Source organism: Hordeum vulgare, chromosome 3H (assembly GCF_904849725.1).
Source record: "Hordeum vulgare subsp. vulgare chromosome 3H, MorexV3_pseudomolecules_assembly, whole genome shotgun sequence".
NCBI classification, from domain to species: domain Eukaryota; kingdom Viridiplantae; phylum Streptophyta; class Magnoliopsida; order Poales; family Poaceae; genus Hordeum; species Hordeum vulgare.
Window position 1 is genome coordinate 134,892,139 of NC_058520.1, and position 16,340 is coordinate 134,908,478.

The window sequence follows — 16,340 nt, forward strand, 5'->3', positions numbered from 1 at the left end:
GTATGCGTGCGTTTATAAAAATTAGTTTATGTGCGTCTACATAAACATTTCCGAATGTACTACGTAAGAAAAAACTTTGCAGAGAAAATGTAAAACACACACATACAAACATGACAGAGCAGTGTGTTTTGTACTACCTGGTATGGGCAGGGGCTGACGTGGTGGCAAGGGCACATGGGGGCGCGTCTCCCCGGGAAGGAAACATTCGCGTCCACACACACGCCGGCCGCAGCTGATTACCCCCTCTCCCTCCCAGCTGCCTTTTTCTCTCTATCACCACCTCCCTCCGTCCCTCCCACCCATCCTCTTTCTCTACCTCCCCACCTCTCTCTCTCTCTCTCTCGGCGCCCATCTCCCCAAAAAACCCTAAAGCACGCGCCTTTCCCCACCCACACTCCCCCTAAATTCCCACCGGAGCCGCCGCCGCGCCGCCACGGAGGCCCAGCCCGCGCCCCGGCGTTGTTGCGATCCCTTCCCTGGCGGCCGCGACGCCCCTCGCCGTGGATCGTGCTTGCCGAAGCGTCCGGGCCGGGGCGAGCCTTGTCCTCCTCACAGGTTTGGTTTGATCTACTCGATCCCGTCTCTGCGAGCTCCTCCTGCTTTTTTCTGGTGGATCTGGTGAGGGGGCAGGGGCTCAGTCGTTTTCACCCTATAATCTCTCGGCATCCCTTTTTTTCTCCCCGGGCCAAATCTTTTCCGTTTCTTGCCTTCTCTCCGAGGCCCCGCGGTAGATTCACGACTGACGGGTGTAAAAAAAAACATGGATTTAATCTCCGTTCGGTCTAATCGATGGCTACATCTCCACCCCATTTTGGATTAATGATTTCATGGAGGAAGGTTTGATGGTTGTCCCTTGGTAGCTTGCGTGGTCCGGTAAGTTTTCGGAAGGGGATCTGCTGGTTCGTCCAAGGAGCGACGCTTTTTTTCTTTTTCCTAGGTTTCGCGGCTATCATTTCATGGATCTCGGCGAGGAGGCTCTCCGCCAGGCCAAGAGCGGTGGGGGAGAGGGGCTCATGGGGGGTGGGCTGTACTGTTTGCCTTGCCTGCTTTTTTTCTGCGTGGGGTCTTGGGCAGTGTTTCCAGCTGTGCATGGGCCTCTCGGGACTCGAGCTCCACCTCCAACTCCGTGGCTCTCGGATGCTGTCGCCGCGCGTCTATATTTCATGTCGCCAAAAGAAAGGGTCGAAGCTTAAGCTGAGCTCCGCGGTCAGTAGCAAGGTCGGCCTGCACCGCACAGCTTCGCTTAGTTCCTTATTAGTAGCTGCGTGTGTACACGTCTCCGCACAAGTAGCTGTGTGTGCGTGTCTCCTCTCATTTTGGTATGCATGGTATCTGCTTAGGATTAGTTGGAGATGTAGCTGGGTTACATTCATTACCACCTCTCTCAGCTTCGTCTGCTGTGTGATTGTTTACCTTTGTGTCGTGTCGTTCTCTATATTCCATGAGCTGAATGTGTTTGCTTGCATGCATGCATGCATGCATGGATGGCCCAAGATAGCCATCTTCGCGTTTCGTTCCTCGTCTAATGCTTGCTTCTTTGTTTCAGGCTTTCAACCTAGCGTACCTAGCCATCTTTTTTGAGACGTGTGTTCAGGGTTCTGCATGATGATCCAAGCTGCGTTTTGTTTCTCCTGTGCGTGCTGCTTCGGTGTTTGAGCTGTTCCGTTCCGTTACTGGATCATCACAAGATTGACCTGCAGGAAGGGAAGGTGTTCTGTGTTGTGTGCAAGTACCAATGGAAGTGCCTGCAGTAGAGGAGAGCGATGGAGGTGGTACAGGTAATCCTCGTGGAGGAACCAGTGTTACACCACCAGAACCATCCAAGCGTCAGGGCGCAGTGGTCGCTGAAACTGATGATACGTCGCCAGAGCACCCATGCAACCATTTCTCCATATGGTAATCATCTCTGTTACCTTGTTAACTGTCCTATCATGCTATGCTATATGCCTGGCACAGGTTAGCTTACACTTTTGCACAATTCTTTGAGCTTACATTTACATATTCGTCTGTGTGTAAGCATGCATTGTAACATGCATCTGTACGTATGGTTGTGTTTTGGAACAAGAATATTCCACTCACTCAATGTTTAGTCGTGTGCATTTATTAGTCTTGGTTAACACTTAACAGTGATTTCTGCAAACTACTTGTTATATTTGGTGTTTCATTGTCTTTAGTACTTCATATCCACCAAAGTCTTCAGTATGGATGCGTCTGAGCACATGATATCATCACTGCTACACAAATGCATGTCTATATGAGTGTGTCTTCTCCCTGCTCCCTAGGTGTTGCTGCTTTGCGCCTTGAGGAATATGCATTCAAAAAATATGAGTGTGTCTTTGTTGATTAATCATTGTGTGTTTTTCATATTTGTCTTGTTTATATGGATGCATCCATTTATTTTAGCCATGCTGTAGATTTGTATCTGTGTACCTGACATTTTTTTGACGTTTTTCATTGAACGCAACTTCAGCAAAAGGTTTAGACATAATTTATGCATCAACAAGCTGCTCTGAATACAACAGGCTTTGCAATATGCTCTGCATACAACATTTGCATAATCTACGTCTCACTTTCATCAGCCCCCGCATCCTCTCGTATGGGTTGCAACTTGCAAACATGCAATGGCTGATCCCAACCACCTTTGTCTGGGCAGTTGTTAACATTTCTATCCGGCTCATGCATCTGCCCGTCGGTTCCTGAACAAGTGAACAGCAACATCTGCTTCCATTTTTGCACACTACTTCTTTCCATCATTAGGCAGCTAGCCAGTGCTAGGAGCGCTGACAGGCTCGCTAGCTAGCTGCAATAGACACATCAGGCGAAGGTTGCAACTGCACCATATCATCCTCTCAGCCTTTGATTTTTACCATCAGGATCAATTCCATTGTCGAGAACCTCCTATCTCAGACGGTGGGAGATTCATCAGCTGCAACATAAGCTTCTGCCTGATCTGAAGTTTCATCAGTTTTCACTCCAATTGTGCTAGGAAGCTCTCTTGTGTATCTGACATTTTCATAGAATCAGCTGCTCAATATAATAAAATGAACCTATATAATTTGCATTCTCATTATAGTGTGACCTAACTTTGTTCCCATTTTTCTCATGCCTAGATTTGCAGGTAAAGGGGTGGTTAGAAGTAGAACATATTGCCTCATATTTTTCATTATCTTTGGAACTTTCCATGTTTAGTCATTTGCAGTGTTAGGCATTTTTCAATTCCAGGTGGACCGAATTCCCCTTGAATTCTCTCTTGCACATTCATAACGTACTCCCTCCATCCAGGATTGTTAGGCGTTAGGTCCAGGGCTGCGATACCAAGGAGTACCGGGAAAGATCCAAATTTACAATTATGTTCGAAGGAAATGTTTCCATGTTTAATCATTTGTAGTGTCAAGAGACTTTAGAGTTCATGTTATCCACCATGCACCCCTTTCAGATGGCTAGAACTTATTAATATGCACTTCATTAGTCAAGTCCTTTATTGCTGATATAACAGTTCTTGCCTCGTCAATATTTTTTTCCCACTGTGCTGGCATGTTTGTTTTCTGAAAAGGCAACTTTTTCATTTGTTCTCGCAGATGCCCTTCAAAATCTCTCTCTCTCTCTCTCTCTCTCTCTCTCACACACACACACACACACACACACACATTGGGACATATTAGGCATGCAACCCCCTTTTCTTTCTTTGTATCTTAACTGACATGCAAAAAGGTCCTATTTCTTTCTGACATGATTTACGTTGGTTATTTTTTATGAAATTGCTATTAATATACTCAATTATTTTAGTTATATATGCATTAATATATTTTAGTCATAGTTCATTTAAACCAATTATTATTGTTCATGTCTATTTGCTCTTGACCCACTACAGAAGATTACATTATATCAACAAGTTTGCTTTATATATTTGAACAAAAAGTCTGTTTTACATATTCTCATATCAGAAGAGGTTACTAGTTCCATTTTGTTAGTTGTCCCGCATGTCAATAAGGCCCTCTGTCTGAACAAGGTTTATGGTACAACCTATGAATGAATATGTCTACACTTTTTTTTTTGAGAGAGAATCTGTTTACACTTGGTGCTGAAGTGGTTTTGAATATTGTAAGCGCTGCATGAGTTTACACTTTATTCATTGAAGCAAACAATGTGCTATTGCATATGATGTGTATCTTATAATGATCTTTCTTTATGCCAGCGGGTATGTTTCTCAGAAGATGGATGCAAAATTTTGCTCTCTATCTCAGAGTTTCAGCGCTCAGCAACAATTGCATGAACGCCATAACAGTTTGCGCCCATTTTCGGAAGCAAAGTTTCGACGATGGGATTGCTCCATGTGCTTGGATGAGTTGAAAATCTTAGATGACAGGACAACATCTAGAGCTGCTTTTACGGCGAAGAATGTCTCAAGGGATGGTTGCTCTATTAGATTTGTTCGGAGTACTTTAGTGCCTACTAGTGTTGATTTCAGAAGCTTATTTCCTTGCGCACAACAGTTAGCTCAAGAGAAGAATCCTGATAGATCAGCACTTTTGAAGAGTAACCTAGAAAACAATTCCAAATGCAAATCACCTTATGAGGCGAATACTGATCCACCCATGAAAGGTATGGTAGGGCTTGCTAAATTCCTAGCTAGCATTTTCTGGTATAAATGTAGCTAACATAGCTGTTATATCCTCAGATTTACAGGGGGCGTCAACTAATCAAGTTACAATCGCAAATATCTCAGATAATGCTTCTGTGGATATCATGGCTTTACCTGAAGATTCCCAGATTAGAGCAAGCAGAGAAGGAAATGCCATTGCAACCCCGTCCAGTTCAAAACTTAGTGAAGCGACTATTAAGCTAAATGCAGAAGCAAATGGGAAAAACAAAGAGGTACTGAGTGTTGACCACACTATTCCCGAGGCTAAACCAATATCTCGGCAGAAAGGTGATCTGGTCTGCAACAGTGGTCCATGTGAAGAGGCAGTTCCAAAAAGAAGTATTGGATCTACATATAAGAAGAAGAAAGGGAAACCTACTACACAGGTTGGCAGTTCAGATGTAAAAGTCGGTCGGAGAAAGCAAATAAAGCTTCGGCTGCTGTCAGAAATCATCAATACTGACCCGGCCGGGGGTTCTAGAAATGATATTGAAGTTAATGGCGAAAAGGTTGCTGATCTGTCCGAGGATGATAGAAATATGGATGATGTTCTTTCTGTTGAACACCAGGCAGTGGGAGAAATTTTATCAAAAACTTCGAAGAACGTGTCAAAAGACAAAGGAGTTGATGTTGTAGATGATGAATCTTCACTTATGAACTGGATGAAGAGAATTCCGAAGAGATTAAGAACTGAGAAGAAAGATTCAGAACACAAGGATTGTGATTCTTCTGCTTCAAAATCTACTGCAGATGTATTTGCCTGTAAGGATACGCATCAAGATTTTCCGTCCTTAGGTTGGAAATTGAGCAAGAAAAATACACTTCCTACTACCAGTATGCAGCAAGGTGATGAAAATGTTCAGAATGATAATCTGGAGAGAAATACACAGAGCACAGATGACATGAGGCGAATGGAGGTTGAGAATTCCACAGAGAGGTCCTTATCAAATGTAAAAACCATTAGTTTGAGTAAGAGGAAAATGCCTCCAACCGCTAGTGTCCAGCATGATGGTGTTGTTCCTGTTAGCCGACAGATGGTGGGAGAAATATCATCAAAAACTGCTAAGAAGAAGACAAAATACAAAGGAGTTGATGCTGTCGATGATGAGGGGTCTTCACTTATGGATTGGATGAAAAGAATACCGAAGAAATTAAGAACCGAGAAAAAGGACACGGAATACAAGGGTAATGATTCTTCTGCTGCTAACTTAAAATATACTGCTGTTGATAAAGTTGCTTTGAAAGATGTTGAAGACGATTTTATATCCTCAGCTCAGGAGTTGAGCAAGAGAAAAATACCACCTACTGCCAGCACTAGGGAAGGTGATGAAAACATTCAGAACAATAATCTGGAGAGAGATACGCAGAACACAAATGGCATGTGTGAAACTGAATCCGAGAGTTGTAGGCAGAGGTCATTGTCAAAGGTAAAAAATATGAGTTTGTGTAAGAGGAAAATTCCTACAAATGTCAACGCGCAACATGATGATGTCAACACTGAAGAGACGGCTGTACTCAGGACAGATGATCAATGCCAAATGGTACCCAGAAAGCCTGTGCAGCGGCGCTTGAAAAAGGTAAGAATTAAGCCGTGCTCCTTGTGGGTGGTCGGCTTCGCCCTGTTCCCATTTGTTGCGAATCACGTGGAATTTTATCCTATTTAAATTACTAAGGCAAGCTATATGCATACCCCCGCCCCAATTGTGCTTGATGATCTTATGGTCAATATGAAATTTACTCATCTTCAATTTATTAATTATTTTACTCACTGTGGTGCAATATTAGTGTTAACGCAGTGAAAAATTTGTAGTGCTTCTCTGCTAAATATTGTAAGAGAATAACTGTTTTGCGTCATTTGTTTCCTTAGGTTTCTCCAGGTAAGCATGTTATCCGGAACGTGACTGCCTTTGAGCAGAAATTACCTAAGAAGAGAAATAAACAAAAGCAAGAAGTGATGCACGAAAAACATGCCATGACAGATGACATTCCAATGGACATTGTTGAACTGCTTGTGAGATGTCAGGATAAGAGACCACTGACAACTGAGACCAATTCCGCTGATATTAGTCATACTCAATCCAAGATAATGGAAGATGAAGATTGTACTGTAATAGCTGCCGAGGATGGTCCAAATTATGTGTCAAGTGTGTTTGACACTACTTCACAGCAGAAGCGGCCTTTGGAACCAGATAGTTACCAGAATGCATTACAGAATCGTGTAGCAGCCACCACACAGGTTACTTATACGCATGCTCTCAAATTACAGACTCCTGGTCATGTAATGTCTACACAGGAGCCACAGGCACATTCGGGCATGGGAGAATTAGTCACTGTTGCTGCAACCTCGCCACAAGACAAGGATCAGCCTCTTGCTGAAGCAACACCTGAGCGCTGGAGCCATGTGGGATCAAAGAAGTCGATATGGGAACCTTTCAAGGCAGTTCCAAGAGATTTATCGACCGCAACAGGTTGTGCTCAGTTTAGATCTAGCATTGACACGGTTGATTTAACTTGCACTGATGTGGCAGGAGCTTCTAACAATTATTATCCCACTCGCCAGCAAGTGCTTTCGACACTTGACCACTATACATATAGAGCAGTTAACCCAGTCCAGGCAAGAAGTTTTCCAAGTTCAGTGTCAACAATGGAAGCTGGTAACCTGCGTGATCGAAGAAATGTTGGACATTCAGTTTTTTATCCAAGGGAAACCATGCCTGCTACTCATCCCCTGAGATTGTCCGAGTCACCAATGTTAGCCAGTTTCAACTATGAAGGGTCTAGCAGGAACCAGATGGAATTTCAACCTCGGAATTCACACTATGCACATGATCAGTGCATCGGATCAGCTAGCACACCATATGGGGCACACAGTCAGTACATGGGATCAGCTAGCACATTGTGTGGAGCACACAATCACTACATAGGATCAACTAGCTCATTGTGTGCAGCACACAATCAGTACACTGGATCAGCTAGCACACGGTATGGAACTAACCTAAATGGCATGGGATCAGCTAGCACAGCATATGGAAGTAACCTAAATGGAAGGATTCCATTGACGCTGGAGGATTTATCACGCCATCAGCTCCAGCCAAATTTGCACAGACCGTTACGTCCACTTCCTAGAGTTGGCGTGCTCAGTTCCTTGCTGCAGAAGGAAATTGCAGACTGGTCAGAGAGCTGTGGGACACAGTCAGGTTACAAAATAGGGGTGTCCAAAGGGATAACATTGATTGATATAAACAGAAGGGGAAATGTTGAGGCCTTGAACTCAGGGATGTATTCAGCAGCATGGAATGCGCGGCGGTTGAGTTCTGTTAGTTCCAGTCCAGGATTTTCTTCAGTGAGAAATGGTACTGCTCAGTCTTGGACCAGAGATCAAGGGAGAATGGCCAATCCCTTGGATATGTTGATAAGACAGGATATCTGTGTGACTAACAGAAATCCATGTGATTTTACTACAATTAGTGATGACAATGAGTATATGAGGGCGGACATTTGAAGCAGACGGCGGTGTGCGTACATTTCCAAAACATTTAGAATAATACACTTCATCTTTATGGCGTCAAACGCTCAAATACTGGATCATGAAGGCTTTTCTCTATTGTTTGTAAGGTAAGCTCATTATTTCCATGTAAAAAAGATCACCATAGTGGAAATGAACAGTCATTTACTTTAGTCATTGATGTTGCATGCAGGCTCCTTAGTAAGATATGTATGCTCCCTTTTCTGGATGGAAAGATTACAGTTACCATGGGCTCTCAAATTGCAGCCTCCAGCTTATGTATGTAATGTAATAGGCCAAGATGAGATTATACCCTCCTGAGGTCATGACAAAGCGGATGAACTATCAACATATCTAGTTGTCTAGTCAAGAGAAAGTGTGTAAGCTTTTGATTTTTAGGGCTTGCCTATTGTGTGATTAACATTATTTTTGTTTACAAATGTTGTGACTGGTGCAAAGGCTGGTTAGTGGTGGTAATATCGGCAGATTACTTCTAGCTGCCAGGTGTTGTAAACTGTCGAATTGCAGTCGCTTACTTCTAAAGGATGGTTTGTCAGTGGTAATGTTGGCTGAATGGTTATAGGTGTAAGATGTTGTAAACTATTGCCGCCGTAGTTTTACTCCTAAGTCATGAAGGATGGTTCAGCCCAATATTTAAGTAGATTATACTTTGTCTGACTCATTAATCATACAATGCTCTTTGTTGCTTGTCCTGCTGGTGGTATTTTTCGGTGAAATTTGACACTGTTTTCAGCATTCATATCATTGATTTGGATATCATGTCGGTGAAATTTGACATAATTTCCATTGGTTTTGTCGAATAGAGTTACTCTAGGGGCGTCAGGAGGTTGTTTCCACTATTGTTCAAGTTGTGTTTTTCTCTTTACTTAGGTTGAGTTTGTACTAGAAAAGCTAAGTTGTGCTGGACTTGTTATTGTGTGTTGAAAAAAATAGCCACAGAAGTGATTTTTTTTATTTTGTTGAACAAAATGGTAAAATAGGCAAATAACTTGTTAGACAAACAAGATTATCTTGTTTGATCATATTACCCTGAGATTTTCAAGCCTGCCCAAGGAGTGGGAGATTTCAAATTTGATCATCCACAAGAGCATGTCTTATTACAGAGGCAAAACTTGATAAGTACCTATCTTACATCAACAAGGTGCTCCACCACAGTGCACGAGAGAACAAGAGTTCCTTCTAGCTTCTAACAATGAGATGCTTCTACCACCATTGTCTTCCCATTTGGAGAACAACCACGGGCCATCTGAGCATCGTGTCGAGGAAAGACTCCAGAATGTTCTTCTCGGCTACGCGAAACAAGAACTCCCACAGAAGTACTGCCTACAAAATGAAGCAGGGGCGTGAATGGAAATCAAGATGTTGAGGATTTTGTTGCGAATGAGTGGTGATTGTTTGAGAAAATAGCATAAACTTGAAGCCTACCTTACTGACCGACTAGAGCGTGTCCGAGTTTCCTTTCTGGCTACCTCCTTGTGCCTTTGAGGTTGAAGAACCGCCTTGATTGCGGTGTCGAAAACAGCCTTAATGTTCTGTCAACAATCATCAAGGGGGAAAAGAAAGAATATTTTTAGACATACTCCTCCATTTCAAAATAAGTGTCTCAACTTTGTACCAGCTCTAGTATAAAATCGTACTAAGCTTGAGACACTTATTTTGAGACGGATGAAGTATGTAGTACAACTCTTTGAAATCCCAAGGCTTTTACTGATTGGATGCACCAGAAGCCATACCCTTTGTGTCTTGGAGCTGCATTCTATGTATGCCACAGCACCTATTTGTCTCCTAAGATCCTCACCCTAAACATGTGTAAAGTTAATTTGGTAGTAGTATCATTTCAAATGCCAAGCTGATTGCTGCCATCTGAGTGTGAAAGGCATAAACCTGCTCAGTTGTTATGATGGAATCAGCTGCATGATCAGCAAGATAAGCTCTATCCTCCCGGAGATCTGCGCATTTGCACGGGAAATTGATCGCTCAAGAACAGCCAAAGATATGCATGCATTGCTGGATACACACCGACACCAGAATGTGTGGATTTGAATGGCATCCAACTAAATAAAGTGTAGAAGCTCAGGAGCATACCCAACTTGGTTCCAACAAGCAGTACAGGAATGCCGGGGGCGTACCGGCGAAGCTCCGGCATCCACTGCGCAGAACAAATTAATGGCAGGCCGTCAGTAATCACGATGCGCCTGCTCAGGAGAAGAGCAACAATGTGAGTGAGTGAGTGTAGTGTGAGTGTACCTTCTTGTGCACATTCTCATAGCTTGCTCTGCTGGTGAGGGAGAAGGAGAGGATGAAGACATCGGCTCCCCTGTAGCTCAGAGGCCTCAGCCTGCTGTAATCCTCCTGACCTGCAACCCAAGACGGACCACCATTACAGGAAGAAAAGCACTCCGCATCGGGGATGGGGAGTGGAGGAAGAAGAGAGGGAGACCTGCGGTGTCCCAGAGGCCGAGGTTGACGATGCTCCCGTCCACGGAGACATTGGCGCTGAAGTTGTCGAACACGGTGGGGATGTAGTCCTGCATCCACCCCCGCGTCAACAGGGGCAGCCATTTCGTGGAAACGAAACCAGATCAAGAGGAGAGGGAGAGGGGTGGTACTCAACGGTGGGGAACTTGTTGCAGGTGTAGCAGATGAGCATGCAGGTCTTGCCCACGGCGCCGTCGCCCACGGCCACGCACTTGATGAACCTGCTCACCGCCGTCGCCGCCCCCGCTCCGCCGCTCATGTCTCTCCTCTCCTCTCCTCTCCAGCCACACCCAGTCAGCCACAGCCTCTCCCTCCCTCTCTCTCTCTCTCTCTCTCTGTCACTGTCTCGAGTCTCTGTCCCTCGAGTGAGTCTGGATGCTTGTTGCTCCAGTGAAAGCACTGCTACTGCTACATAACATCAATGGGTGGGTCTCAAGGAGGACCTTTTTACTGCTACATTTGAACCCGGGCTGCCGTGCCAAGATTCTGCTTTTAATGGTAAACGAACTGCGGTGCACGTGGCCCCTCGCTCTAAGCGCGTCTCTGACTAATCATGATTTGTTTTCAGGTTTGGATCTCCTATCTTCTCCCATCACAATTTACTCCTTCCGTTTTTAAATGTAAGATTTTTTAGAGATTTTAATAAATGTATATAAACAAATTTTAAAGTGCAGGTTCATTTATTTTGCTACATACTCCTTCCGTCCTAAAATTCTAGTCTTAAATTTATCTAGATATAAATGCATCTAGTTATATTTTAATATTTAGATACATCTATTTCTAGATAAATTTAAGACAAGAATTTTAAGACGAAGAAAGTATGTAATCTATAGTAAAATTTATAAAAAATCTTATATTTAGAAACTGAGATAATAGAATGCACACACGCACACGTTCGAGCGGACAATCTGAACCACGCAATTGTGGCATGGAACATCCGGGAATGAATAACCTGTAACCCGGCGAAGCGAAACGCAATAAAAAATGAATTTGCTATTCCACATAGATATGAAATAGCTACCTCATATTTAATGTTTACATCGTTTGATTATTATGACATTAAGGAGGTGTTTGGCTAGGATTGGAAACGCAAACGTAAATGTAATGAGTTTGCAATATTAATGTAAACGGAATGGATAAAACTTGAAATTTGTTTAGTTACCTATGGTAGCATTGACTAATACAGGGCTGTCTCAAGAATTCATGGCGGTGAACATGGATAGGTAGGCCGGGAAGGCATGAACAACACTGGTTGGCCAGCGTTGGATATGGTGGTGGAGTACAAGGGCCCGGACAGTAAGAATGTGAGCGAGTGCCGGGGCTGTCGTCGCCGTTGGCCTCGGCAAGCGGTGACCTGCCTTCAAGGCTGAAGGCGGAGGTGAGGCGCCGCAGAAACGCTCAGGAGTGACGAGCCGGCGCCGATGCCACCATCGGTCGGACAAGACCATGACCGGCGCTGCAAGCACGTACAGGGTCTCCGGCTCGATGTAAAGCTGGCCGGTGGTCGAGAAGCTGTTCGGGGCTTTGACGGCCTCACCGTCGATCTGCTCCTCCAGCCAAATTCCGGCCATGACAACTGGTGTCCAGGAACAGGCCAAAGAGGAAACAAAAAGCATCGGTGAAGCTTCCTTGTCGTGCGTGAGGAACGAGGAAGGAGGCTACATAGCTCGTGCGATCGCATCGTGTGGAGAGGAGATGATTGTAGCATAATCTGTTACAACGGATTTCCAACGGTATCCGTTTTGTATTAGGCTGGGATTGGATACCATGTTATCGGATTACAGAGCAAAGGAAACAAACATGATTTAGCGGGACCTATTAACGTTGTAATCAGATTACATTACAGTAGTGCGAACCAAACACCTCCTAAGTTTCGTGTTTCGTTGCAAGCGTGGAGCTGGTTCCGTTGTTGGGCCCTGTGTCGTGATGAATGTTGCTATATTCGGTCTTGGGTTGCTGCGTCGACTTGTTTTTTTAAGGGTCGTGCTTTTGAGAACTTAAAATTAAAGAGTAAATTATGTTTTTGTTCACCTCTTATCTATTTGTGACAACTATTTTTTTATTTTTCATTTTCAACGTGATCTTTTGTGATGCTCACGTGTATACTTTAGCGTAGAGTCATTTTTTATTGTGATTTTTTATGCATGTTTACTGTTTCATTAATGAGAGAGTTGCATATTTATTTTTTATGCACAAACTTGTTTAACTATTGTACTTATATCCTCAATATGCAACTCGGTTCATTTGGTTGTTCATTCTCGACATACAATTGATCTCACCCACTTAATTGTCTCCATTTGCATGTCTACTTTCAACATACAAATCACTTGAGAGTTGTATATCCATTCACAACATATAACTTGCCTAACTCTAACCTAATTGCATGTACGTTTTTTGATATGCAATTTGTTCACCGCATTTGCATGTCCAACCTTGAAAAACAACTTATTCAATTGTGATCCGAGTTGTATGTCCTTCCTTGACATGCAACTTGTTCGACTCCAATCTACTTGCATGTTCATTTTTGACACGTAACTCATCTGACTAAGTTGCATATCCACCCTCAACATGTAACTTGTCCGACGGCCATTCCAGTTTCCAACCTAATTGCAAGTCTACAACTGACTTGCAACTGGACCATAGGTGTTGTTGTCGTTCAGGTTACAAGCCCATCCCCCAACCTACAACTAGGCCCTTATCTTTTATTTTTGTCCCAGTTGCAAGTCTCCCCTTCACTTGCAACTGGACCCATAATAGGTGTTGTCCCACTTGCAAGTCTGGACTTCGACTCGCGACTGGGCCCATAGGGTGTTGTTATCTTCCCAGTTTGCAAGCCCACCACTCGACTAACAATTTGGCTCTTAGAAGGTGTTTGGTTCGCACTATTGTAACGTAATCTGATTACAACACTAACATGCCCCGCTAAATTGTGTTTGTTTCCTTTTCTCTGCAATCCAATAACATGGTATCAAATCCAAGTCTAATACAAATCCGATACCATTGGAAATCCACTATAACACACTAGTGGAAAACATACCTTTCGTCCGGACTTTTAGTCCCGGTTGGGTTTGGGGCCAGGACTAATGTGAGCATTAGTCCCGGTTCCAACGGCTAGGAGAAGACTGGGCACGACGGACTTTAGTCCTGGTTGAAATGAGACCTTAGTCCCAGTTGGTTATACCAACCGGGACTAAAGGGGTTGCGACCGGCTAAGAGCCCATGCGAGCCTCTTTAGTCCCGGTTGGTATCACCAACCGGGAGTAAATATAGACCTTTAGTCTCGGTTCCAACTCCTAGGAGCGGGCTGGGGCATGGCCAACTTTAGTCCCAGTTGAAATGGGGACTAAATATAAACCTTTAGTCTCGGTTGGTGATACAAATCGGGATTAAAGTCTTACCTATATAAAGCTCTGCTTCTTCCTGCCCGAGTCCAAACTTCCTCTCCTTTCTATTTCATTCCACAAGCTCGAGTCCATCCTCCATTTTTTGCCAAGATTTGTCAAGTTGAAGGCACCCCGTCCATCCAAGTGTTTTAAAAGCTTAGCAACTTCATACTTTCATCTCACATTGCTAGTTTAGCTAGTTTCATGCTCTATAAATATAGTGATTTGTGATTTTTGGATCGAGAGTAATTATGTGAGAGTTTTATTTGACTTATATGAAATTTGAGATCAAATTAACTTCTTAGTTTGCATATGTGTATGTGTGGTTTACTTATTAGTGCCTTCCCATCCCCATCCTCACCGTCGTCGATCGCCCGCGCTGTCCCGTCGTCGGCACTGCCTTGGTATGGCTAGCCTCGACTAAAGGTCGGACCCTTTAGCCCCCAGTCTTTAGTCCCGGTTGGCGACCTGGGACTAAAGGCCGTTCCCAACCAAGACTAAAGGTGTGTTCTCCACTAGTGACAGATTAGGCTACAACCATCTCCTCTCCGCACTAGATGCGATCACACGAGCTATGCGGGCTCCTTCCTAGTTCCTCAGGCACGAGAAGGAAGCTTCATCGGTGCTCTTTGTTCCCTCTTTGTCTTGTTCCTCGACACCACGCCGTCATGGCCGAGATTTGGTCGGAGGAGCAGATCGATGGTGAGGCGGTCAAAGCCTTGAACAACTTCTCAATCACCGGCGAGCTTTGCATCGAACCGGAGGCCCTGTACGTGCTTGCAGCATCGGTCATAGTCTTGTTCGACCAATGGCGGCATCGGTCATGGTCTTGTCTGAAAAATGGCAGCATCGGCGTCGACTCGTCACTCCTCAGCGTGACTACGACGCCTCACCTAAGCCTTCAGCCTTGAGGACAGGTCACTGCTCGCAGGGCCAGCGACGGCGGCAGCCGCGGTGCTTGATACGTCTCCATCGTATCTACTTTTCCAAACTCTTTTGCCCTTGTTTTGGACTCTATTTTGCATGATTTGAATGGAACTAACCTGGACTGACGCTGTTTTTAGCAGAATTGCCTTGGTGTTGTTTTTGTGCAGAAATGAAAGTTCTCAGAACGTCCTGAAAATTTACGGAGAATATTTCTGGAAAATATGAAAAATACCTGCGCAAAGATCCACCGGAGGGGATGGGCCACTGGGCCACAAGCCCTGTAGCCGCCACCCCCCTGGTGGCGGCTAGCAAGCTTGTGGGGCCCACGTGGCCTTGCCGCCCCAAACTCAGCTCTATAAATTCACTTTCGTCCCAAAAAAATCAAGAGAAGATTTCATCGCGTTTGCGATATGGAGGCGCCGCCACATCCCGTTCTTCATCTAGAGGGCAGATCTGGAGTCCGTTTTAGGCTCCCGAGAGGGGAAATCGTCGCCATCGTAATCATCAACCTTCTTCCCTCTCCAATTCCATGAAGCTCTTCATCGTTCGTGAGTAATCTATTCGTAGGCTCGCTGGGCGGTGATGAGTAGGATGAGATCTATCATGTAATCGAGTTAGTTTTGACGGGGATTGATCCCTAGTATCCACTATGTTATGAGATTGATGTTGCTACTACTCTGCCATGCTTAATGCTTGTCACTAGGGCCCGAGTGCCATGATTTCAGATCTGAAATTATTATGTTGTCACCAATATATGTGTGTTTTAGATGCGATCTTGCAAGTTGTAGTTACCTACTATGTGTTATGACCCGACAATCCCGGAGTGACAATAACCGGAACCACTCCCGGTGATGACCATAGTTTGAGGAGTTCATGTGTTCACCAAGTGCTAATGCGTTGGTCCCGTTCTTTATTAAAAGGAGAACCTTAATATCACGTAGTTTCCTTTTGGACCCCACTGCCACGGGAGGGATGGACAATAGATGTCATGCAAGTTCTTTTCCCTAAGCACGCATGACGACACACGGAATGCATGCCTACATCACATTGACGAACGGGAGCTAGCCACATATCTCTCCGTGTTATAACTGTTGCATGATGAATATCATCCAAACAAATCACCGACCCATTGCCTACGAGTTTGTCCCACTGCTGCTGTTACTTGTTTTGCTCTGCTGCTGTTACTTGCTGTGCTGTCACTTGCTACTGTTGCTACTTTCTACTGCTGTCACTACTGCTGTTCCTTGCCACTGCTGCTACTCGTTACACTGCTGCTACCTGCTACAATTCTGGTTCGCTCGGCGTTGATGGGAAAAGACAATTTCCTTCAACGGGCAACTTCTCGCGCCATTGATACAATCGTTAGGAATAGTCTGCCGTCAAC

The 16,340-nt window shown here is 44.4% G+C and overlaps 2 protein-coding genes across 2 annotated transcripts; one reads left to right on the plus strand and one right to left on the minus strand.

Moving 5' to 3' along the window:
* The first annotated feature begins 310 nt into the window (after window positions 1-310).
* On the plus strand, window positions 311-8,855 carry LOC123443252. The gene is made up of 6 exons (XM_045119570.1): window positions 311-555; window positions 1,547-1,896; window positions 4,196-4,602; window positions 4,679-6,219; window positions 6,510-8,257; window positions 8,341-8,855. Exons 2-5 carry the CDS (start codon window positions 1,736-1,738, stop codon window positions 8,142-8,144), a joined length of 3,744 nt encoding a protein of 1,247 aa, XP_044975505.1. The 5' UTR covers window positions 311-555; window positions 1,547-1,735; the 3' UTR covers window positions 8,145-8,257; window positions 8,341-8,855.
* Window positions 8,856-9,203: 348 nt separating this feature from the next.
* On the minus strand, window positions 9,204-11,028 carry LOC123443253 (rac-like GTP-binding protein 1). The gene is made up of 8 exons (XM_045119571.1): window positions 10,783-11,028; window positions 10,609-10,696; window positions 10,416-10,525; window positions 10,254-10,317; window positions 10,053-10,117; window positions 9,902-9,967; window positions 9,594-9,700; window positions 9,204-9,491 (listed from the first exon to the last, which is right to left on the minus strand). Exons 1-8 carry the CDS (start codon window positions 10,903-10,905, stop codon window positions 9,458-9,460), a joined length of 657 nt encoding a protein of 218 aa, XP_044975506.1. The 5' UTR covers window positions 10,906-11,028; the 3' UTR covers window positions 9,204-9,457.
* Window positions 11,029-16,340: the final 5,312 nt, after the last annotated feature.

Bases quoted from the DNA above. Each gene is read 5' to 3' on its own strand.
- LOC123443252 (XM_045119570.1), top strand. From the start codon at position 1,736: ATGGAAGTGCCTGCAGTAGAGGAGAGCGATGGAGGTGGTACAGGTAAT. The intron at 4,603-4,678 runs GTATGGTAGGGC...TTATATCCTCAG, and splicing joins TACTGATCCACCCATGAAAG to ATTTACAGGGGGCGTCAACT. The intron at 6,220-6,509 runs GTAAGAATTAAG...TTGTTTCCTTAG, and splicing joins TGCAGCGGCGCTTGAAAAAG to GTTTCTCCAGGTAAGCATGT.
- LOC123443253 (XM_045119571.1), bottom strand. From the start codon at position 10,905: ATGAGCGGCGGAGCGGGGGCGGCGACGGCGGTGAGCAGGTTCATCAAG. The intron at 10,697-10,782 runs GTTGAGTACCAC...GGGTGGATGCAG, and splicing joins CCTGCAACAAGTTCCCCACC to GACTACATCCCCACCGTGTT. The intron at 10,526-10,608 runs GTCTCCCTCTCT...CTTGGGTTGCAG, and splicing joins CGGCCTCTGGGACACCGCAG to GTCAGGAGGATTACAGCAGG.